The sequence below is a fragment of the Hemiscyllium ocellatum genome, chromosome 10 (genome assembly GCF_020745735.1).
Source record: "Hemiscyllium ocellatum isolate sHemOce1 chromosome 10, sHemOce1.pat.X.cur, whole genome shotgun sequence".
NCBI classification, from domain to species: domain Eukaryota; kingdom Metazoa; phylum Chordata; class Chondrichthyes; order Orectolobiformes; family Hemiscylliidae; genus Hemiscyllium; species Hemiscyllium ocellatum.
This window is the reverse complement of record NC_083410.1, coordinates 105,250,622-105,276,720: the sequence shown is the minus strand read 5'-3', so window position 1 is coordinate 105,276,720 and position 26,099 is coordinate 105,250,622. Positions and strand designations below refer to the sequence as shown.

General features: G+C 44.4%; 1 protein-coding gene across 10 annotated transcripts in view; it reads right to left on the bottom strand.

The window, feature by feature from the left end:
* LOC132819886 (1-phosphatidylinositol 4,5-bisphosphate phosphodiesterase beta-4) overlaps positions 1–26,099 on the bottom strand; it is a 532,815-nt gene that overhangs the window by 212,235 nt on the left and 294,481 nt on the right. For all 10 annotated transcript variants that reach the window (XM_060831826.1, XM_060831835.1, XM_060831830.1 and 7 more), the window contains 2 exons: positions 4,652–4,732; positions 2,622–2,681 (listed from right to left, as the gene is read on the bottom strand). In XM_060831826.1, the coding sequence (XP_060687809.1) occupies positions 2,622–2,681; positions 4,652–4,732 (141 nt within the window). The remainder of the gene's footprint in view (positions 1–2,621; positions 2,682–4,651; positions 4,733–26,099) is intronic.

Genomic DNA, 26,099 nt, shown 5'->3' with positions numbered 1-26,099 from the left:
GTGCTCCCGCAAGGAGGTTGAGCAATTCATCAACTTCACCAACACATTCCACCCTGACCTTAAATTTACCTGGACCATCTCTGACACCTCCCTCCCATTCCTGGACCTCTCCATCTCCATTAATGATGACTGACTTGACACTGACATTTTTTACAAACCCACCAACTCCCACACCTACCTGGATTACACCTCTTCCCACCCTACCTCTTGCAAAAATGCTATCCCGTATTCCCAATTCCTCCGCCTCCACCATATCTGCTCCCAGGAGGACCAGTTCCACCACGGAACACACCAGATGGCCTCCTTCTTTAGAGACCGCAATTTCCCTTCCCACGTGGTTAAAGATGCCCTCCAATGCATCTCGTTCACATCCCGCACCTCCGTCCTCAGACCCCACCCCTCCAACCGTAACAAGGACAGAACGCCCCTGGTGCTCACCTTCCACCCTACAAACCTTCGCTTAAACCAAATCATCTGCCGACATTTCTGCCACCTCCAAAAAGGCCCCACCACCAGGGATATATTTCCCTCACCACCCCTTTCCGCCTTCTGCAAAGACCGTTCCCTCCGTGACTACCTGGTCAGGTCCACGCCTCCCTAAAACCCACCCTCCCATCCTGGCACTTTCCCCTGCCACCGCAGGAACTGTAAAGCCTGTGCCCACACCTCCTCCCTCACCTCTATCCAAGGCCCTAAAGGAGCCTTCCACATCCATGAATGTTTTACCTGCACATCCACTAATATCATTTATTGTATCCGTTGCTCCCGATGCGGTCTCCTCTACATTGGGTAGACTGGGCCCCTCCTAGCAGAGCGCTTTAGAGAACATCTCCGGGACACCCGCACCAATCAACCACACCGCCCCGTGGCCCAACATTTCAACTCCCCCTCCCACTCTGTCGAGGACATGGAGGTCCTGGGCCTCCTTCACCGCCGCTCCCTCACCACCGACGCCTGGAAGAATGCCTTATCTTCCGCCTTGGAACACTTCAACCCCAGGGCATCAATGTGGACTTCAACAGTTTCCTCATTTCCCCTTCCCCCACCTCACCCTAGTTCCAAACTTCCAGCTCAGCACTGTCCCCATGACTTGTCCGGCCTTGTCCTACCTGCCTAGCTCCTTTTCCACCTATCCACTCCACCCTATCCTCCCTGACCTATCACCTTCATCTCCTCCCCCACTCACCCATTGTACTCTATGCTACTTTCTCCCCACCCCCACCCCCCTCTAGCTTATCCCTCCACGCTTCAGGCTCACTGCCTTTATTCCTGATGAAGGGCTTTTGCCCGAAACGTCGATTTCGCTGCTCCTTGGATGCTGCCTGAACTGCTGCGCTCTTCCAGCACCACTGATCCAGAATCTGGTTTCCAGCATCTGCAGTCATTGTTTTTACCAGCAGGGAAAATTAGACAGGCTGACCTGTGAACTCTCAATGGAAGAGGGGCCTGTCACGAAGTCTGACCCAGAAGGCACAGTCATCACAGGAAATTTGACTGAGAATTAGAAAGTGGACTGAGAGCAGGAAGCAGATTATTCAATATACGTGTCAAATACTCTGAATGAAGAGGTGATCTTCGTAGTCAGAGAAGGGAGAGAGAGAGAGATACACTCACATGCATATGAGGGGGAGAGTTGAGGAGTTGGAAAATTAGTGGGGATAGACAGGCGAGAAGGGAACAAGAAAGGAAGGAAAGAAGGGAGGGATAGAACGGGGAGAAAGGTGGAGACCGATGGGGGAACGGGGAGAGAGATGGGGAATGTGAAGAGAGTTGGGGAGAGAGATGGGGAATGGGAAGCAAGGTGGAGGGAGACTGGGGAACGGGGAGAGAGATGGGGAACGGGAAGCAAGGTGGAGGGAGACTGGGGAACGGGGAGAGAGATGGGGAATGGGGAGAGAGTTGGGGAATGGGAAGCAAGGTGGAGAGAGATGGGGAACGGGGAGAGAGATGGAGAGAGAGGGGGAATGGAGAGAAAGATGGGGAGAGAAGGGGAACAGGGAGAGAGGTGGAGTGAAATGGGGAACAGGGAGTAAGATGGGGAACGGGGAGAGAGATGGGGAGAGAAGGGGAATGAGGGGAGAGATGGGGAACAGGGAGAGATGGGGAAATAGGGAGAAGAGATGGGGAAATAGAGGGGAGAGATGGGGAAATAGGGACAAGAGATGGAGAAGGGCGAGAGAGAAATGTGGAGAGGGCTGGTGAAGGGGTGAAAGAGGCATGTGGACATAGGACGAATCAGAGAGATCCCCAGAAAGTGAGCAATCAGGAATAAACCAGGGGAAGGAAAGTGATGAAAGGCCATGAGAAATCTGGGTAATAAAACGTTCAAGATCAAAACTCAAAGTGTTTGTGTTTACGCATTCTTCAAGGTCAAAGAAAATACAGACGGATAGGAAGGGCTCGGTGAAATATACAAGAATCTTATCTCGAGTTAAGTCTCCCCACAAGTATCTCGCCAATTTTCTTATCAGTTCTTGACCAGGAAGCAATTTCTTCAGATGAATTTCCAAATAATTTAACTGAGTCAACATATTTCTGTCACGTTGCCTCATAATACTCGCAGTTTATCTTTCTTGTGAACTAGATTTCCCAAAGATAAGGCGCACAGAACAAGTTCTTACTTTAGGGATGGTCCCATATCGAATACTGTTGACCATTGAACATTCCAGTACTTGTCCTTCCTTAAAAACATACAAGAAAATCATGCATTAGGTAATTAGATTAGACTTACAGTGTGGAAACAGGCCCTTCAGCCCAACAAGTCCACACTGACCCGCCGAAGCGCAACCCACCCATACCCCTACATTTACCCCTTACCTAACACTACGGGCAATTTAGCTTGGCCAATTCACCTGACCCGCACATCTTTGTGACTGTGGGAGGAAACCGGAGCACCCGGAGGAAACCCACGCAGACACGGGGAGAACGTGCAAACTCCACACAGTCAGTCGCCTGAGTCGGGAATTGAACCCGGGTCTACAGGTGCTGTGAGGCAGCAGTGCTAACCACTGTGCCACCGTGCCGCCCACCTCACATGACACAAAGATTTATATCATTTTAAGCATGCCAGTATTACTGCTGAATGTACCAAAAGCAGATGTGGTTTCAAGAATGTTTATTTCCAACTATTTACAAAGGGAAACTTCTTACAAACACCTTAATGCTACGTTATGGTGCACTGCAGTAATTTGACCAGAATTTGCATCATGAATAACTGCCTGGTCAGGAATTAACGAGAAAGAGAATTGTACAGTGGCTGGGACAAAGATAAAGCATTGTGTGCAGTCTCGGGTATCAAAGACTAATTGGACTGAAGGGTCTTTTTCCGTGCTGTATGACTCTATAATTACTAAAGCCATTGGGGTCATTAAATGTTGATTCCACAGGATTGGTGCTGAGGATTGGACACCCAATTTAGGACAAACGAGTTCAGGTACTCCAGTGCAGCAGAAAAGGGATTTAATGGACATGTTACAGATTAAACAGGGAAAAGGAACGTCTTTTATTAGACAGCCAGTAAAGAACGGCCTTCCAGATAGACATGGGAGTGAGAACAAGAGTCGGGAAATGACTTTATGAAGCGAGTGTTGGAGAACGGGAATGCTTCGCCATAGGAAACGGTTGCAGAACTTTGATCCTTCTGAAGGGAACATGGATAAATATGAGAAGGTATGAGACAATTCAGAGTGTGACAGGCTGTATGAGACACATTCTGGTTTTCTCTCTCAAAGACACAATAGAATTAAGTGTCACTGGAGAAAGCCTCCTTCTCCTGTGCTACAAACTCTGTCCAGACCTTCTGGGAACAAAGTCAGATATTTCCGCATTGTACTTCAGAGAGACAGAGATTTTAGTATCGGAGTTGGGATGTTATGTTGAGGTTGTACAGGACATTGGTGAGCCCATTTCTGGCGTTTGGTGTCTAGTTCTGATCTGCCTTCTATAGGAAGGATATTATTAAGCTGAAAAGGGTTCAGATGATATTTACCAGGATGTCAATGGCCATGCAAGGTTTTCATTATAAAGAAAGGCTGGATAGGCTAAGAGGTTGACAGATGACCTTGTAGAGGTTTATAAAATAATGAGGGGTATAGATAGAGTTAATGGTAGTTATCTTTTCTCTAGGATAGGAAATTTCAAGACTGGGGAGCACATTTTTAAGGTAAGAGGAGAGAGATTTAAAAAAGACAGGAGAAGTAAAGTTTTTAACACAGAAGGTGGTTCATGTGTGGAATGAACTTCCTGACGAAGTGGGGAATGTAGGTCTAGTCACAATGATTAAAAGAATTTGGATAAGTTCATGAATAAGAAAGGTTCGAAGAGATATGGGCCAGTAGCAGGCAGGTGGGACTAGTTCAGTTTGGGATTATGTTCGGCGTGGATTGCTTGGGCCGAAGGATCTGTTTCTGTAATGGATGACCCTTTGACTCTACTATGTTCTTTCTGTTCTTCCTAAAACTGAGGAAAAGTTTGCACTGGAATATTTTCATGAGAGGGCCTTTCGAGTCATGTTGTTCTCAATATTACTCTAACTCAACTGATATTTAGTAATGGAAATCCACTAACAGCATTCTAACATGTGAGAAATATTGACTGAAAAGGTAATAAATTTATAAACTGTGATCACCGAGTTGAAATGTAGACAACATACCTTTCCTTCACTTTTCCACGTGAGAAAGAATCCAAATTCGTCCACCTTAAAAATACAGTTAGGTTCCAATACAGATGACTCCTGTTGGGAGAAATAGTTTCCAGTTGGTGACCAGTCTTAATAAGGTCAACTTTTTGCCAAACAGGCCTCAGGTGGAGAATCTAACCATAGAAGAGAATCTCTACACTGTGGAAGCAAGTTCACACAGACTCTCTGAAGAGCATCCCACCCAAACTCACCTCACTAACCTATTCCTTTAACCCTTCATTTCTCCTGGCTAATCCAAATAACTTATATATCCCTGGACAGTATGGGCAATTTAGCATGGCCAATCTACCCTATGCTGCACATCTTTAAACTCTAGGATGAAACCGGAGCACCCGAAGGAAACCCATACAGACACACGGGGAGAATGTGCAAAATCCACACAGATAAGTAGCCTTGACTTGAACTGAACCCAGGTCCCTGGCACTATGTGGCAGCAGTGCTAACCACTGAGCCACCATGCTGCCCTTTACAGGAGTGGAGTAAATCAAATGGGTCCCTTACCTCTCATGCACACCTCTTGGGCATCAGTCTATATCCAGAAAATATTTGAGGAACACTAGTCACTGTTGTGGTTCTGTTCGCCGAGCTGGGAATTTGTGTTGCAAACGTTTCGTCCCCTGTCGAGGTGACATCCTCAGTGCTTGGGAGCCTACTGTGAAGCGCTTCTGTGATCTTTCCTCTGGCATTTGTAGTGGTTTGAATCTGCCGCTTCTGGTTAAACCACTACAAATGCCGGACGAAAGATCAGAGAAGCGCTTCACAGGAGGCTCCCAAGCACTGAGGATGTCACCTAGACAGAGGATGAAACGTCTGCAACACAAATTCCCAGCTCGGCGAACAGAACCACAACAACGAGCACCCGAGCTACAAATCTTCTCACAAGCTTTGAATACTAGTCACTCTTTCCTCACTGAACTCAGAGTTAAGTGAGAGCAAAGATTAAATCTGACATATGTTATCATTTCATTTCCCCCTCTACTTTGGTGTGGAGGTGCGGATGTTGGAGTGGGGCGGACTATGTCAGAAGTCATATGCCCCCAGGTTATAGTCCAACAGGCTTATGTGAGGCACAGCTTCTTTGTCAGTGATTTCATCTGATGAAGGAGCAGCACTCTGAATGCTGGTGAGCTCAAATAAACCTGTTGGACCATAACCTGGTGTCATGTGACTTTGGGGTAAAGGACAGGAGTAGGGATGAGAAAATGTTGACAGAGACCAATACTAGTCCTCAACTCCTTGCGAAAAGCAATTTTGCTCTATTGAGTTTTAAGGACATGGGTTAATTATAATAACTAACAATTTGTCAGCAATGAAGGTCAGGATTATGCTGTATCTCAGAATTGATCAAAAGAATGTAATGCGTTGGTACTTCAAAGGAACAGGGAGTCTCTGAATCTTACAAAACTTTCTCTCCACTCCATTAATTCAGTCAATTGTCACTGTCCCCTCTCAAGGCGGCGTGATAAAATTTAAGACAAAGCACCAACTCATTGTCCCTAAATTTTGCTACATGTTCCCGTTATGTTAATGTACAGATCTTAGACAGGGGCATCAGCCCACTAAAGCAGCAAGATATCATCATGACATTTGACAGTCTAGTTCACCACCTTACTCTCTACTCAGTTATGCTGCAGTTAAGTGTTCAGTCAGTCAGTCAGCTGGTCAGTCAGCCATCCAACAAGCTACATATGGAAGCCAGGTGAAAACAGCGGTAGCAGTGTGCTGCCACACCAAAACCCCATGACCACCACCTGTCCCAAGTGCAACAGAACCTGCACAGCTCTCTGTACAGCCTCCTACGGACTCATCCTGAGAGTTGGAGAGAGCCACCCTCGTCCACAAGGGACTGCTGATGAATGAATGAATAAAACTACATATGGAGTAGTCATGTAAGTGCGTAACCTGGACAGCACATCTAAGTCTGAGATGTCATGTTGGGTGTATCTAGTTAATTGTTAGTAAACTTCCAGACATCTGTCTCAATATTAACCTGTGGCTGGGCTACAGAAAGCCACTGGCATGTTAGTTTCTGATCTCACACACGTGTTGCGAAGAATGACAATGCATTATTTTGCTGAGCTGATCTTTATATTTTATGCTTAGTTAGACACATTGCTGCAGGAATGGGCACCATAAAAGAGTGACCAAAAAGGGTGATGAGCTGCAAGACAAACTGCCCGGAAGCATTCATTCTGTCTAAGCCGAGCAGACATGTGGTACATATAGGGGGCCAAATATACCAGAGCATGAAGGATGGTCCCAGTCTGAAAAGGGACACACGATGGCATGCACAGCAAAAAGTTATCAAAGAGAACCTTGGCAGGGAATGATTTCTGCTGCCCACTATCTCCCACTGTAGCACAGCCAGAAATTAAACTCAAACAGGGTCAGGGATGAGCATTAAACTTCCGTGATGGCACTCACAGATGTCAGCATTAATTACTGCGCAGTCAAGGATGACCATGACCTTTGCACTAAAGAGTCTTAAATTATTAAAGGGGTGCAACCTTCATGAAAAACTGATTGGCTAACAATTGTTTTTTTTCCTCTTCTGGACAGGGGAAAGGGCCTGAAGCTTTCAGTACATTTATATTATGCATCACCTGACTGATAACTTGCAGTTACAGAGTCGTAGAGATGTACAGCACGGAAACAGACCCTTCGGTCTAACTCATCCATGCTGACCAGATACCCTAAATTAATCTCTTCCCATTTACCAGCATTTAGTCCATATCCCTCTAAACCCTTCCTATTCATATTCCTATCCAGCTGCCTTTTAAATGTTGTAATTGTACCAGCCTATACCACTTCCTCTGACAGCTCATTCCATACACGTACCACCCTCTGTGTGAAAAAATTGCCCCTTAGGTCTCTTTTATATCTTTCCCCTCTCACTCTAAACCTATGCCCTCTAGTTCTGGACTCCCCCATCCCAGGGAAATGATGTTGCCTATTTACCCTATCCATGCCCCTCATAATTTTATAAACCTCTCTAAGGTCACCCCTCAGCCTCCGACGCTCCAGGGAAAACAGCCCCAGCCCGTGCAGCTCAGATCCTCCAACCATGGCAACATCCTTGTAAATCTTTTCTGAACCCCTTCAAGTTCCACAACATTCTTCCAATAGCAGAGAGACCAGAATTGCACACAATATTCCAAAAGTGGCCTCACCAATATATAATTTAACACTGAAAAATATCCCAAGACACTCATCAATATGAATCCAGCCCTCTGTTTCTGAAAAGAAAAACCTTGTTTTTCAATCAGTCTGACATTTCCTAACCAGTTTAGCCATTCCAGAATATTCATTGCAATGATCAGCCTAAGCACAATTTAAACATTTATTTTATTGCAATGCTACAGTACACACAATGGATTCTAACTGATATCAGTCCTTTCACTACGCACTACAGCCATCTTGTCTGTATTAATCACTACTGACAGTCAATCACACTGCCAACTCCTATTTACCTGGTAATAAACAGTAACACAGATGTTGAATATTAATAAAAAGAGTTAAAAATAGCTTTGTCATCAAAGGAAATATTACAACAGACAACAGCAGGGTGGACTGAGAGCCATTTCTGATAAGTAAACAATCATCCTTGGGTGCTGAAGCTCAGAGACAGTGAGGCTGAAGCATAAATCACAAAAAAATGGCCAGTCTGTCTCTTTTTAAACTCCACTTAAATTAAAATTGTTTCTTGAGGCTACGGTCACTGCAAATGATGTCTTAGAATAGTCATTCTTTAAACAAAAAGTCAGTGGTTCAGAACTTATATCATCTTGAAGGTCACCTTATGTTTATTTATATCATTGTGTCCTGTGCTGTTCATAAAATATCGATAAGTGCGCAGAAATCACTGTGAAATATTCTTCCTTCACAATCTTGAAAAGTTTCTCTAATGGCGAGATTTTAATGCAGGGACAAACGGAATTGATTGCCAATTTAGACAAAATCTTGTTTCATTGCTTTGTGTGCAGTCCAGATTTTCTCTCTGATTAAACCCAAGTTTGTTTCAAATTGGCAAGAGTGTAGGAGCAGGTGACCGTGGGGAACTCTTGTCAATTTTCCCTCACAAAATGATCCATTTGATAGCGATTCACTTAACCAGCAAATTAATGCACCAAATCTTTTCCGAATCACAGGCACAATGTCAGTATGCAACTACATTTCGTGAGAAAACAAATGAATATTTTCCAATAGAACAAGGCTAAACTAATTTTGTTACTCTTTGAAAGATGAATAGGATTCTCTGTTCTTGTCTTGCCAAACAATAACTAGAAGCAAAAAACATTGAAAATGCACAGCAGGTCAATCAGCATCAGATAAGATTAAGTAACAGAGAAAATGTTCATCAAATTTCTGCAGGATGGCTCTGTCGTTGCTTTATGAAGTAAGGTTCAGATATCAAGTGAAGGGTTAAATTTACAGATGCATCACAACAACAGATGCTTCAGAGACTTGGCTGTTTTCATTTCTTTAAATTCATGGTGCATTCTGAGTGAAGCACACCAACTGGTGTCAACAAAGACTTGGATCACTGCAGCACAATTACAACATTTAAAAAGCATTTGGGACAAAAAAAAACAAAGAACAAAGAAAATTTACAGCCCAGGAACAGGCCCTTCGGCCCTCCAAGCCTGAGCCGATCCAAATGTACTGTCTAAGCCTGTTGGTCAATTCCTAAGCATCTATATCCCTCTACTCCCCACCTACTCATGCATTTATCCAGATGCAACTTAGATGAATCTACCATGCCTGCCTCTACCACCTCTGCTGGCAACGTGTTCCTAACGCCCACCAGCCTCTGTGTGAAGTACTTGCCGCGTGTATCCCCCTTAAACTTTCCACCTCTCACCTTGAAAACATGACCTCTCGTTACTGAATCCTTCACCCTGAGAAAAAGCTTGTCTCTGTCCACCCTGTCTATACCCTTCATGATTTTATAAACCTCAATCAGGTCCCCCCTCAATCTCCTTTTTTCTAATGAAAATAAACCTAACCTACTCAACCTTGCTTCATAGCTCGCACCTTCCATACCAGACAACATCCTCTCCAAAGTGTCCACATCCTTTTGGTAATGTGGCGACCAGAACTGTACGCAGTATTCTAAATGTGGCCGAACCAATGTCTTGTACAATTTTAACATGACTTGTCAGCTCTTATACTCAATACCCCGTCCAATGAAGGCAAGCATACTATATGCCTACTTGACCACTCTATCCACCTGTGCAGCAACCTTCAGGGTACAATGGACCTGAACTCCCAGATCTCTCTGCCCATCAACTTTTCCCAAGGCTCTTCCGTTCATTGTATAATGTTAATTGTATAAACGCTCTACGTTTCTACATAAGTAAAAAAGGTTTGAAGGGATATGGGCCAGGAGCCAGCAGGTGGGACTAGTTTAGACTGGGATTACGTTCAGCATTGACTGGTTGGACCGAAGGATCTGCCTCCATGTTGTATGACTCCATGTACAAATAGGTATTGTTTAATGTTTCCAAAAACGCTAGAAGCGCATGTTTTATATGTCCAGCCAATGTCTGAAAAACATTTTGCTGATATTGCTACCTTAGTGGATGAACAAAATGCCCCTCTCTCCGTGGCTGGAAAGTTTTGGTTTTGTGCCAGTGTGGTAGAAAATGGGGGCAAAACAGTCGTGCTGTTCTCTACTGTAAAACATGCATCGACCACCCTCAAATGCCCCCTGTCCTGTTCAGCATTACTGCCGCTAAATTCACCTTCATGGGAGTTGCCTGAAGTTGGATACTCGCTTAAATCTGCTTCACCAAACCAAACAGCACTAGGTAGCTTTTCAGAAGAAACTGGGATGGTCCTTGCTATCCATACACAAGACTGTTACACTCGATGAGGTTACTGGGACAAGAGTACTGCTGTGAAGAGAGACTGAATAGATGAGGCCTCTTTCTGCAGTTCAGAAGAATTAGCAATGATTTTGTTTAAACAGGTAGTATTCTGGGATAGATTAACAAGGAATAAGATATATGCAGAGGGATCTGTTTCCCTGCGTCGGAGAGTCTAGAACTGGGGACATAGTCTCAAGGATGGCCGTCGACCTCACAGGAGCAAGATGATGAGAAATCTCTTCACAGAAGATGGTTGAAGTCTTCAGAATTCTCTCCCCCAGACAGTGACAGCTCAATCAGTCGATTGATATATTCAAGACAGAGATTGAAAGTTTTTTGGATCCTCAGGGATTTAAAGGAAAGGTGGATCAGGCAGGAGATCAGAATTAAAACAGATCAGCCATGATTGTATTGAATAGGGAGCAGGCTTGAGGGGCCGAATGGACAATTCCTGATCCTATTTATTATGTACATAAGGCCTTAATGATGATTGTGTTTGCAAGTATTAAGTCATTAAAGACATTTAGAGAAAGCAGACAGACCTCCTGCATCAGATAAAAACTCAGGATAGAATTACCATCAAAAGATAAGGAATGAAAGTGCCGTGATTAGTCAGAAATGTGATATGAATCAAAATGCATACGAAAAATTATCTGCAAAGTGCCTTCCATTCAAAAATCAGGAATGCGTAATGGAGATCTGGATTTGCACTTCAAAATATTATCTGTTGGCTGTAATATCACAGACAGTTTTGGGGCCTCTCGACAGAGTCACAAAACCATTTCTAAAAGTCATGTTCAATAGCCCTGTGGATGTTAACAATGGGCTGATGTGCTCATACTGCTTTTGCTTGTGGCAATGCAATGTGTGACCAGTCATTAGTGCTGACAGAGAAAAAGTAATGGAGAAAAGGCAGGAAGCAGAATGGAGCAAAGAGATGATAAATCAGGCATCTGACAGCAAGAGGATAACTCAAGAAATTATTGCTTTAGGCATCTCCAAGATACTTACTTGCTATTTTTGCTTTTCACCAACTAAATCATGGCTATTCATTCTACCTTAGCTAATTTACACTTTAATAAGCACTTTGCAACCTTCTGGGCTCAATACTGCGTTCAACATCTTCAAATTGCGAACCCATTCCTTTCCTTTCTTTTAGCTTTACCGGTTGTATTCCCTTGTCACCATGCCCTCTCTCCCCTCCCCACACTCCAGGGGGACAGTCTGTTCTTTCGAGCCTGGCAGTTAGATACACCATTGCCTTCACATGCCGATCACTTAATCCGAATTGTCAACACTCTTCCTCCCCCTGCACTCCAACTCCTCCCCTCCACTATAGCATAAGTGCTGTCCCCATCTCCCACACTTCACATCAGCTCTGATGAAGAGCCATAGAGTCATAGAGATATACAGCGTGGAAACAGACCCTTCGGCCAACCCGTCCATGCTGACCAGATATCCCAACCCAATATAGTCCCACCTGCCAGCATCTGGCCCATATCCCTCCAAACCCTTCCTAATCATATACTCATCCAAATGCCTCTTAAATGTTGCAATTGTACCAGCCTCCACCACATCCTCTGGCAGCTCATTCCATACACGTACCACCCTCTGTGTGAAAATGTTGCCCCTTACGTCTCATTTATATCTTTTCCCTCTCACCCTAAACCTATGCCCTCTAGTTCTGGACTTCCCGATCCCAGGGAAAAGACTTTGTCTATTTATCCTATCCATGCCCCTCATAATTTTGTAAACCTCTCTAAGGTCACCCCTCAGCCTCCGATGCTCCAGGGAAAACAGCCCCAGCCTGTTCAGCCTCTCCCTGTAGCTCACATCTTCCAACCCTGGCAACATTCTTGTAAATCTTTTCTGAACCCTTTCAAGTTTCACAACATCTTTCTGATAGGAAGGAGACCAGAATTGCATGCAATATTCCAACAGTAGCCTAACCAATGTCCTGTACAGCCGCAACATGACCACCCAACTCCTGTTTAGTATCCTGTACTAAATACTCTGACCAATAAAGGAAAGCATACCCCAGTTAGATTACATTCCCCACAGTATGGAAACAGGCCCTTCAGGCCAACAAGTCTACACCAATCCTCCAAGGAACCCACCCAGACCCATTCCCCTATCCTATATTTACCCTTGACTGATGCACCTAACACGGGCAATTTAGCATAGCCAACTCACCTGACCTGCACACCTTTGGATTGTGGGAGGAAACTGGAGCACCTGGAGGAAACTCACACAGATACAGGGAGAATGTGCAAACTCCACAGAGACAGGCACCCATGGTGGGAATTGAACCCGGGTCCCTGACGTTCTGAAGTAGAGTGCTAACCACTGAACCACCGTGCCGTCCCACTGACTCGAAATGTTAGCTTGCTCCTTCCTCATAGATGCTGCCTGACCCTCTGTGATCTCCAGCATTTGTTGTTTTCTGCCAAATTTTACATTTGCTTCTTGGTGTTGAGATATGTTGACTCGGGGCACTTTTCTCTGCCACTTCCTTCATCTCTGTTTTTGGGCAGCAGCAAGTAAACCCATAGTTTCCCCTTCCCATCTGTGGGCCCCCAGGTTCTCCCTTTCACATCTCAGGCGTTGGAATATTTAGTACTGAATGACTTGGCCAAGCACACCTACCATATCCCACTAAAGGGCATTTGATTGTATTGAGCTCGCAGGCTTGGCACTGTCTGTGCTGTTTCATGTCCTAAAAGACCTCCCCACGCCACACATCCCCATGCCTTCTCTCAACTTTGTGCAGCTAACTGAATTTCCAGCATGGCTGGAGCACAAGCGACCTCTCCCAATGGGCTCCTCAAAACGATGATCAACGACGTGCATGTTAGCTGTGGTTTCATAAGCTCGTGAATACAAGCTCCATGCCAGGGAGCAAGTGCAAATATCAAAGTGAACATGCAGGTGCAGCACTTAACAGAAAGGCAATTGGAATCCTGGCATTTATTTCAAAAGGACTAGATTATGAAAGTAAAGAAATTATGTTTCAATTATATAGGTTGTTGGTGAGACCACATCTATGAGTATTGTGACCAGTTTTCGTCTCCTTACTTGAGGAAGGATGTGGTAGCACTGGAGCTGAGAATGTGTTGCTGGAAAAGCGCAGCAGGTCAGGCAGCATCCAAGGAGCAGGAGAATCGACGTTTCGGGCATGAGCCCTTCTTCAGAAAGAAGGGCTCATGTCCGAAACGTCGATTCTCTTGCTCCTTGGATGCTGCCTGACCTGCTGCGCTTTTCCAGCAACACATTTTCAGCTCTGATCTCCAGCGTCTGCAGTCCTCACTTTCTCTTGTGGTAGCACTGGAGGCAGTTCAAGGGAGGTTCACCAGATTGGTTCCTGGGGTGAAAGGGCTGTCATACAAGGAGTGGTTAAGGCGTTTGGGTTTGTACTTGCTGGAGTTCAATAGAAAGAGGGGGATCTGATTGAGGTATATAACATGATAAAGGGCATTGATAAGATAGATGTTGAACCGATGCTCCCCTTTGTGGGACAGTCATGGATAAGAGGCCATCGATCTCGTGTGAGAGAAGGTAGGGTGAAAACTGAGATGTGGGGAAACTACTTCTCTCGGAGGGATCTGTGTAAATCACTGCCCCAAACTGCAGTGTGGGCAGAATCAATCAACAGATTCAAGAAAGAAATGATACCTTTCTGATGAAAAGAGGAATAAAAGGCAATGGGGACCAGCAGGAGGGTGGAGTTGAGGCCAGGATAAGATCAGCCATGATCATGGTAAATGGTGTAACATGTCTATTCCCGCTCCTAATTCGTACATTCCTATGTTTCATTCCCGTGTGGTATTGATGGATTGACACACTGCTACAGGGGCTGTCAGGGGTTATACTGAGGATCCACCTGCCTGTGATGGGGGTTGGTAGGGGGTCAATGTGAAAGATTCCATGACACAGAGCACAGCTGTTATCCCCAGTATCAAACCCTTAATCAAAGTCACAGTTTGGTCAGGTGGCCTATGACCTCCAGGATTGCTACAGAAATATTGACATTTTTGCATGACCTTAAACCTCGCCAGCCTCCACAATCTGCAAACTGCAGAGCTGGAACGGAGAGTGTTCACGCAGTCTGGCCTTGGACAATCCACGTCCTGTCGAAACCTGACAGACCTAGAACTGCACGGTCAGGTGCTCATGGCCACATTGTTTCAGAACGAACCACTGTTCCCATCTCCTGCTCTGTTCAAAGAATGCCATGTAGACTTGGTGGCACCCAGTTCAGTCAGAGGCCTGGGGTACAGCACTTAACAGCTGAAGGGTAAAAGAAAACATGCTCTGGGCACTCCGGATATGGAATGGAGTCACCCCATTGTATTTTCCTGCCCCTGTCTGACACTAGTGTTGGACACAGGCCACAGAGAAGAGCTTGATGAGAAAGATAGAGGGGTAACCTGAAGCCTCAGCAGCTCTGTGTTTTAAACCATCTTCAACGACGTCTTAACAGAGACAACCTCAGTGAGGTGACCCAAAATCCAAAACCAGCCCGAGGTGAAAGGGGACGCCTGAATCGAAGACTGCTGATCCTGAAACATCGGCCATCCCTCAAAGACTGAGGAATTGGGATTACGAGCCTTTTCACACAAACAGTTGAAATACAGCGGAAGGGATCTTGGAATAATGGAATGGTGCAGGTTAGGTTAGATGGGCTTCAGATTGGTTTCACAGGTTGGTGTAACATCGAGGGCCGAAGGGTTTGTACTGCACTGTACTGTTCTATGTTCTACCTGTGGATAGGGCATAGTGAAACGTCATAAGCACGTGTCAGAGTGGGTAGAACATAGAATGTGGGTTTCCTCCGGGTCTTCTGGTTTCCTCCAACAGTCCAAAGATGTGCAGGTCAGGTTAAATTGGCCATGTTAAATTGCCTATAGTGTTCGGTGCATTAGTCAGAAGGAAATGGGTCTGGGTGGGTTACTCTTCGCAGGGTCGGTGTGGACTTGTTGGGCTGAAGGGCCTGTTTCCACACTGTAGAGAATCTAATCTAATCTACAAGTTACAGCGTAGTACAGGTCCTTTGGCGCTTGATGTTGCGCTAACCTGTGAAACCAATTTGAAGCCCATCTAACTTACACTATTCCATTCTCGTCCATATGCCTCTCCAATGACCATTTAAATGCCCTTAAAGTTGGCGAGTCTACAACTGTTGCAGGCAGGGTGTTCCATGTCCCTACTACTCTCTGTGTAAAGAACCTACTTCTGACATCTGTCCTATATCTATCATTCCTCAATTTAAAGCTATGTCCCCTCGTGCTAGCCATCACCATCAGAAGAAAAAGACTCTCACTGTCCACCCTATCTAACCCTCTGATTATCTTATATGGCTCAAATAGATAGCTAGTGTTGATTTGAGACTGTTTTCTGAGAGAATTTTATTGAAGAAGCGATTGAGAGAATTTAATTAAAGTACTATAGAAGGGTCTGATAAACATCACTAGTTGTTGACAAAGTGTCCAATAAAGTTGTTTTGGAGCTTCCCCTGATTCTCGTCCTCCTTTTGACATTCCCAATGCAGAACACACTTGAGTTGAAAAGGGTCACTGCAAATTGGTCAAGGTTAGTCAGGGGACATTTACCCACCTTTCACTTTACAACAGCGAAAATACAACAGAATGATCTGGCCTTTACCACACTGCTGTTGGGTGGGAGTTTGCTGTGCACTATTTGGCTGCTGGGTTCTCTCACAGTGACTATATGTTGAAGAGCTGCAGGCCGGTTGTAAAAGGATGCTAACCTTGAATGAACCTGGCCACCCTGTGGCAATGCACAGCCATGACTGAAAACATGGCAACAAGCCCCAAGTTTGGTTGCCCCCGCATGTCCAGTTAATTGCCAATCACCACTACTGGGGCGATAGTTTTGTCCCTAATAACTGCAGTCTAGTGAAAAAAAGATGGCAAAATTTAATAATGAGTTGTCACCTGATTAATTGGTATCTTGCAACATTAATATAGGAATACATTTTCAACATTAGTGCTTCTGGCAGAGCGCTTTGTGCTCTGGGAGGTGCAGTTGGGAATTCAAGCGCACACAGAAATCTCTGAACCGAAAGCATTGGATAAAACTTTACTCTGTAATGAGTTAGTGCCTCATTAAGGCATTGATTTTTTTTTTGGTGGGTCACAGGAGTGGGTTTTTCCAACACATTTACGAAATGCTATTTCAGTGTTTTTTTAAAAAATGTTTTCAGGCAGTGGTTTGCGGATGCATCTCTCTGACTTTGTTGTATCCTCAATTGTTGAATGCTATCCTTTTCTTAACATTGCCTTCAAGGGCTGGGTATTATAGATTACATATTTTTTTTCAACTTCTTAAAAAATAATAATGACTCATGGCATTTCAGCTATATTTAGCCACTCTTAAAATAGAGTCCACAGTTCCCCAGTCAAACAGGCTAAATTGCTATTGCTTCATTGGCTGTATTGCTGCAGAAACCTCATACTGACCAAGGGGCAATGTGAAAATCTCCACTGTGTGTGTGTGGGTAAACCAGTTATTTCTGTCCCTTATCCCAAGCACAAGGTCAAGGTGCAGAGGCTGGAGTCACAAACTCCATTCATTAAAATTTCCCTTTTATGGCTCAGCATACTTGATTAGATACACTCTAGATAGTTGTGTTTGAGTCTCTGCCAGTCTGTTCAATCTGCCTATTAACCCTCTCAATATTTTAGTTCCCAAATCCAATGCTTTACATTCTGTAAAGTAAGTTTTCTTCAGCTTTTGGATTTGTATTTTTTTTCCCACCTTATTGCAATAATAGATGGATTTCTTTTTAACACTGACACACAAAACCCTAAGACAGGCAAGGTTGGTTCCAGATTTATCTTGCGTTTCAATGACTGCAGCTTTGCATGCTGGGGTTGGAAAGCTTTGCCTTTGTGAGCGTGACATGCAATTGTGCTACAGTTACCTCAGAATTTGCATTCACTGCTAACCACACTGGCCTTGAGCCAGGACTGATGATTTGTTTAATCCACATCAATTCCTGCATAATTGGGTCAATATTGATTCTGTCTAACCCTTTAGTGTCAACATGCATTTTGGAGTCATCTAGTAAGTGCACTTTCAATATATACCTTTCTTCATGGCTGGGGTGGGGTGGGCTAGGTATCCAGAATGCACTGAGAAACATAATTTCTGTTTGATATGTTATCTCTGAAGGTAACAATTATGAAATATGGCAGAGTGCTTATGTAACTGGATTAGTAATCCAGAGGCCTGGATTTATTAAACCTGTGATGTACCCAATCAAAAATATATGAGTGGAGGTAAAATCCCATCACAACAGTGAGAGGCAGTGCATAGCAGCAATGTCACTGGACAACAAGCAAGAGAGTGGCAGGCCAACGTTCTGCAAAGAAACTGAAATTTGGAATTTAGAAAACCTCATGGCAATCATATCGATTGTTGTAAAAACTCATCTGATTCTGTCACATCTTTTATGGAAGGAAATCTGCTGTCCTTCCATGGTCTGGTCTACATCTGACTCCAGACCCACAACAATGTGGCACTCGGTATAACTGGTCACCTGGCCTACCCAAGTGATGTCTGTATCCCAGGAACAAATAAAGAAAAATCATGATTTGAATGAAGTCTACTAAATAAACCTGGAAAAAGAAGTCAGCACTAGGGACGTTGAAACGAAGAGATGATCAGAAAAGAAACAACTCACTGATGCATCTCATGAAGGGAAATCTGCAGTCGTTCCCTGGTCTGGCCTACATGCAACTCCAGACTCTTCACAACATGGTTAACTCTTAACTGCCCTCTGAAGTGGCCAAGCAAACCACTCCATTGTATCAACAACAGATTTAAACAAAGACAGTCACAGACTATAGCAGTTCATGAAGGAAACTCGCCACCATATTTAAAACAAAATCATTCTTTAGGAGAATTGCGTTAAGTTCAACCTGAATAAAGTAGGTTTTATCTCTCCAGATTCAATTGTATATGATGATGAGGATCTGACTGTTGATGATACACATAAAAACAATGACTGCAGATGCTGGAAACCAGATTCTGGAGGAGAGTGGTGCTGCAAAAGCACATCAGCTCAGGCAGCATCCGAGGAGCAGGAAAATCGATGTTTCGAGCAAAAGCCCTTCAACTGGAATACAGGCAGAGTGCCTGCAGGGTGGAGAGATAAATGAGAGGAGGATGGGGGTGGGGAGAAAGTAGCATAGAGTACAATAGGTGGGTGGGAGAGGGGATGAAGGTGATAGGTCAGAGAGGAGGGTGGGGGAAGGTAGCAAAGGGTACAATGGGTGGATGGGGGTGGGGATGAAGCTGATAGGTCAGAAAAGAGGGTGGAGTGGATAGGCGGAAAAGATGATAGGCTGGTAGGACAGGTCATGGGTTCGGTGCTGAGCTGGAAGTTTGGAACTGGGGTGAGGTGGGGGAAGGGGAAATGAGGAAACTGTTGAAGTCCACATTGATGCCCTGGGGTTGAAGTGTTCCGAGGCGGAAGATGAGGCGTTCTTCCTCCAGGCATTGGATGGTGAGGTAGTGGCAGTGAAGAAGGCCCAGGGCCTCCATGTCCTCAGTAGAGTGGGAGGGGGAGTTGAAAAGTTGGGCCACAGGGCGGTGTGGCTGATTGGTGCAGGTGTCCCAGAGATGTTCCCTATATCGCTCTGCTAGGAGGCGTCCAGTCTCCCCAATGGAGAGGAGACTGCATTGGGAGCAACGGATACAATAAATGATATTGGTGAATGTGCAGGTAAAACTTTGATCGATGTGGAAGGCTCCTTTAGGGCCTTGGATGGAGGTGAGGATGCAGGTTTTGCAATTCCTGCGGTGGCAGGGGAAGGTGCCAGGACAGGAGGATGGGTTGAGGGGGGTGCATGGACCTGACCAGGTAGTCACGGAGGGAACGGTATTTGCAAAAGGCAGAAAGGGGCAGGGAGTGAAATATATCCCTGGTGGTGGGTCTGTTTGGAGGTGGCAGAAATGTCGGCGGATGATTTGGTTTAAGCGAAGGTTTGTAGGGTGGAAGGTGAGCACCAGGGGGGTTCTGTCCTTGTTACGGTTGGAGGGGTGGGATCTGAGGGCGGAGGTGCGGGATGTGGACGAGATGCATTGGAGGGCATCTTTAACCATGTGGGAAGGGAAATTGCGGTCTCTAAAGAAGGAGGCCATCTGGTGTGTTCTGTGGTGGAACTGGTCCTCCTGGGAGCAGATACGGTGGAGGCAGAGGAATTGGGAATATGGGATGGCATTTTTGCAGGAGATAGGGTGGGAAGAGATGTAATCCAGGTAGCTGTGGGAGTCGGTGGGCTTGTAAAAAATGTCAGTGTCAAGTCGGTCGTCATTAATGGAGATGGAGAGGTCCTGGAAAGGAAGGGAGGTGTCAGAGATGGTCCAGGTAAATTTAAGGTCAAGGTGGAATGTGTTGGTGAAGTTGATGAATTGCTCAATCTCCTCACGGGAGCACGAGGTGGCGCCAATGCAGTCATCAATGTAGTTGAGGAAGAGGTGGGGAGTGGTGCAGATGTAATTACAGGAATCATGAGGTTTCTGAAGTTCTCAAGAAGCCAGATAGCGATATAATATTAAGATTTCCCAAGTAAGAAGTAAGAAAGACATCAACTCATTCAGCACCTTGTTTTTACTCTTTTCAATGAGATGTGATTATTGCCAGCAGAAGGCCAGTATTTGCTGTCCATTTCTAACTGCTGTGAGTAAAATCATCGTACCATTCTTCCATCAGAGAAAGCAGCATTGTCACAGTGAACTCAGACAATGAAGGAATTGAACCCGTGCTATTACATCACTCTGCAACCAATAATCCAGCCAACTGAACTAACTGACCACTACTACAAAACAAAGAGAACGTGGAAGGGCAAAATGAAATGCTATCAAAATATGTTCATCACCAAGAAAGTGGATAACAAATACATTAAGAAATTCTTTACGCTGACCTTAATGGACTTCATCCTAGAGTCTTAAAAGAAATGCCTAGTGAGATAGTTGATGCATTTGTTTTAATTTTTCAAAGCTCCCTTGATTCAGGAAATTTCCCATTAGATTGCAACATGGTAAATGTAGCTCCTTATTATTAACAGAGGGAGACATAAAGCAGGAAATAATAAGTCAGTTTTAACATCTATTATAGGAAAAATGTTAGAAGCTATTACGAAACAAGTTATGGCAAGTCATTTGGATGCATTCAAGGTAATCAGGCACAGTCAACGTGGTTTTTCTGAAAAGGAAATTGTACTTCACAAATTTATTGGAATTTCTTGAGGAAGTAACTCATGTTGCGGAATCGGTGGATATGCTCACTTTAGATTTCCAGAAGGCATTTGACAATAAAGGAGGTTCTTGTGTAGAGAGTATCTTATTCGCTTTGATAGAAGATTGGCTGGTTAACAGGAAGTAGAGAGTATGAATAAATGGATCTTTTTAAAGTTGACAAGATGTAACAAGTGGTGTGCCACCGAAATTAGTGTTGGGATCTCAACTGTTAATAATTTACATAAATTACTTGGAGCAAGGAATGGAAGTTGTGGTTGCCTACTTTGATGATCATTTTAGGATAGGTAAGAATGTAAGTTGTAAAAAGGACATTGTTTTGTATTCTCATAATGTAAATATGTTAAATGAGTAGACAAATATTTGGCAAATGCCTATAATGTGGGAAAGTGTGAAGTTGTTCATTTTGGTAGGAAGAAGAGAAAATCTATTAACTCAGTAGTGAGGGATTTCAAAGGTCTGAGATACAGAGGGATTTGGATGTCCCAGTGTATGAATCACAAAAGGTTAGAATGCAGGGACAGCAAATAATTAGGAAAGCCTACACAACATCATGATCTATTTCAAAGTGAAATGAATACAAAAAATAGGGAGGTTATGCTTCAGACAGCACCTAGGTTACTGTGTACGGTATTGGTCACTTTATGAAGGAAAGGTGTAAATACATTGGAAGTTCACAGAAGGTTTACCAAAGTAATACCTGCAACAGGTGGGTTGTGTTTTGAGGAAAGCCATGATCCATGACAAACATGTCTGACTGCTGTAAATATTTGCAACTTAGAATCATAGAACCGCTGCAGTGTGGAAGTTAGTCATTGAGATCCTCTGAAAAGCATCCCTACAGACCCACCCCCATCAGTGTAATTCTGCATTCCTCACAGCCAATCCACCCTGACCTGAACATCTTTGGACTGTTGGAGGAAACCAAAGCACCTAGGGGAATCCCAGCCAGATACGGGGAGAATGTGCAAACACCACACAGTCACCCAAGGGAGGGATTGAACCTGTGCCCCTGGTGCTGTGAGGCAGCAGTGCTAACCACTGTACCATCCCCAACAGGCTGAGCTTGTATCTGAAGTTTAAAAGAGTAAAAGGTCACTTGACTGAAACTTACAAGATCTTGAAGGGTCTTGACAGTTTGTTTCCTGTTCTGGGAAAATCTAGAACTCGGGGCTGGTACTTAAAAATCAGAAGTTGCCCATTTAAAAAGGAGATGAGGTTAAATATGCTCTCTCAATTAGCTCCTGAGTCTCTTCCTGAAAAGACAGTGGAAGTAGAATCCTTGGATAATTTTAAAGTACAGGTTGTTCTGCTTTAATGCGCGTCTCACTAACACGAATTCACTAAAAAACGAGGGACGAATTGGGGGCACCATTTCTAAAGAGCGAAGTTTTAAAGCCATATTGCTTTACATGCGTTTCCAGCTCCATTAGTTCAAATGGTGCTGCTAATATGCGATTTTCCTATAACCTGGGACTGCACGAGAACGGAACTATCGCCTTATTGCAGAACCGACTGTAGAGAAGGATAGATTCTTGTGAAGCAAGTCGGAGCAGAAGCATATCAGGGGAAGGCAGGAATGTAGATTTGAGGTGACCGTCAGCTTAACCATGACCTTATTGAATCGTACAGCAGGTTCCAGACTGCTCCTTGTTCCTGTGTTTGTACCAGAAGAGTGTGATGAGGATGTCACTACCACAGACACTGATTGAAGTGAATGGTATAGATCCATTTTCAGGAAAGTGAGGTAAGCAAGTGGAGAAGGGAGGGTATATACTGAGTTGGATAAGGTAGAATGCGAGGAGGCCCCAATGCGATATAAAGAGTAGCTTGGGCTGAATGGCCTCCTTCTGTGCTGGTTAACTGATGTAACCCTCCTTTCAAGCATTCCCCACCTATCGAAGGAAAAACAAGCTTGACCTTTGCTCCTTTAAAAAGCCAATCTTCTCTCAAAGTTCATGACTTAGAGAACAGGCTGCATGACGTATTTTTTGACATTTTCACCTTGTTAAATTTCTTCAATAAGCAGAACTCACAGCGTTGGAAGGTGTTTGGCTTTCTGATGGAATGCATTTTAATGTGGGGTACAAAAGGTGACAACGACAGAATGGAAGCCGGCTCTTTTACGTTCAGCTATTGGAGAGACAGCCAATGAAACACAACAACATCATTTCATAAACACATTATCCTCTTATGGAATTAAGGGGTATGGCAGCAGGCTGGAAAGTAGAGTTGAAACCCAAGATCAGCCACAATCGTATAATTGGAATGGGGTAGGTGTGGCCGGGTGGTACTATCACTAGACTATTAATTCAGAGACCCTGGTAATGTTCTGGAGACCTCGTTCAAATCCTACCAAGGGAGTTGGTGGAATTTGAATTCCATCTGCTATCTAGAATTAGGAGTCTAATGATGACTATGAAAACGTTGATGATTTGGAGGAGATGGTGTTGGACTGGGGTGGACAAAGTTTAAAAAAAAATCATACAACAGCAGGTTATAGTCCAACAGGTTTATTTTGAAGCACTAGCTTTTGGAGCGCTGCTCCTTTATTAGATGAAGACTTACATTCTGGAGTCACGTGTCATCACAACCAGGTAAGGGTCCCTTCTTAACTGACGTTTTGCCACAATAACCAGTAGTTACAGATTTTTACAGAATTCAGACTTTGCCATCTGTCACTGTGAGGTTTAATCTCATGTCCTCAGCAGATTGGCCTGGGTTTCTGCATTTATGAAGTTGATGTGCTGGACATTTTGGCAAACATTAAGATTGATAATTCCCCAGGGCCAGACCAGATTTATACTAGGTTACTCCGGGAAGCGAGAAAGGAGGTTGCTAAGCCACTGGCAAAGATCTTTGCTTCCTCACTCTCCACAGGAGTCATACCGGAGAATAGGAAGGAGGCAAATGTTGTTCCCCTTTTCAAGAAGAGTAATAGGGAAATCCCTGGCAATTACAGACCAGTCAGTCTTACACCTGTGGTCAGCAAAGTTTTGGAAAAAAATCTGAAGGATAGGATTTATGACTATTTGGAAAAGCACAGAGTGATTATGGCTTTGTGAGGGGTAGGAGATGCCTCACAAATCTTATTGAGTTCTTTGAAGAGGTGACGACACAAGTCAACAAAGGTTGAGCAGTAGATGTGGTTTATATGGACTTCAGCAAGACATTTGATAGTGTTCCCCATGATAGGCTCATTCATAAAGTCAGGAGGTATGGGATACAGGGAGATTTGGCTATCTTGATTCAGAATTGATTGGCTGACTGAAGGCAGAGAGTGGTTGTATATGGAAAATATTCTGCCTGGAGGTCAGTGTTGATTGTTGTCCCGCAGGGTTCTGTTCTTGGACTTCTGCTCTTTGTAGCTTTTATAAATTACTTGGATGAGGAGGTTGATGGATGGGTTAGTAAATTTGCCAATGTCACAAAGGTCGGAGGTGTCGTCGATAGTATCGAGGGCTATTGCAGGCTGCAGCACGTCATAGACAGGATGCAGAGCTGGGCTGAGAAATGGCAGATGGAGTTCAACCTGAATAAATGTGAAGTGATGCATTTTGGAAGGTCGAACTCGAATGCTGAATATAGGATTAAAGACAGGATTCTTGGCAGTGTGGAGGAACAGAGGGATCTGAGTGTTCAAGTACATAGATCCCTCAAAGTTGCCATCCAAGTAGATAGGGTTGTTAAGAAAACATATGGTGTTTTGGCTTTCATTAATAGGGGGATTGAGTTTAAGAGCCGCGAGGTTTTGCTACAGCTCTACAAGTCCCACACTTGGAATACTGTGTCCAGTTCTGGTCGCCTTACTATAGGAAAGATACGGAGGCTTTGGAGAGGGTGTAAAGAAGGTTTACCAGGATGCTGCCTGGACTGGAGGGCTTGACTTATGAAGAACAGTTGAATAAGCTCAGACTTTCCTCTTTGGAGAGAGGGAGGAAGAGAGGTGACCTGATCGAGGTATACAAGGTAATGAGAGGCATGGATAGAGTCAATAGCTAGAGACCTTTCCCCAGGGCAGGATTGACTGGTGTGACGGGTCATAGTTTGAAGATATTAGGAGAAAGGTATAGAGGGGGATGTCAGAGGTAGGTTCTTTACGCAGAGAGTCGTGATTGCATGGAATGCATTGCCAGCGGTGGTGGTGGAAGCAGAGTCATTAGGACTTTAAGCGACTGCTGGACATGCACATGGACAGCAGTGAATTGAGGAGTGTGTAGGTTAGGTTATTTTATTTAAATTAGGATTAATTCTCGGCACATCTTGGGCAGAAAGTCCTGTTCTATGCTGTACTTTTCTATGTTCTATATTAGTCCAGTGACGTTACTGATATATCACCAACAGGCAAACTTGCTGGTCATGTTACCTGAGACATATTTCCCCACACCACAACCCTCCTCCAACCCCATACAGAGGCCAAAACTTGCTACCTCAATAAAGACCCAGCTATTGTTTTTTATTTACAATGGTGGTGTGTTGACGTGAAAAGTGTAACAAATTATTTGCACAGCATAGTGTGCACTTTAAGATCCTGGAGAACACTGGAGGTGATTTTACTTTGGGCGGGTGAGCTGCGGAGTGTAAACATCTCGATATGGTTCACTGGACAGAGGTTTCAAACTGAGTCATGGGCGTGGGGAGTCCCAGAGCTGCAGCGGTCCAGATTATATCGTAACACTCCTGCTTTTCCTAATAGTCCACCACTTACACTAACTGCAGCTTGGGCTAGCTCCAACAGAAGTAGCCCAACTAGTGTACTCTTTATACAACAGCATCCTGACTTCCACATAAAGAGGAGCCTATCGGGCAGCCACAAACCCAGAAGCTCATGTCTGAGGCCCTTGTGGCCCAGTTAACGGGGTGAGAGAGAAATGGAAGCTGACCTCACTGCCAGTTTCAATCCCTCCAAGGAACTGATTTTCTCATTTACCCAGAGTCAGTGCTATTTCACAGCTGCTGGTATGGAGACCGTCTCCGAATCCTTCTAGGTGCACATCAGTCTCCTTGGCAAAGCAGCAATCATAAGCTCAATGAACATCAGACAAATTAGCTGGTAATCAATTTTAATTTTGACTTCTGTTTGACTGCTCCGCCAAGCACTACCTCCTAAAATAAATCTTTCGAGTCTAATGCGGTGATTTAACATGACTTCCCACACCCCTCTTCTCCCAAGTAACAGGTGGAGCAGATTTCCCGTACATCAGAAGTGTGGTTACAAAGAAGAACTAATTTATGACTGTGTTAAA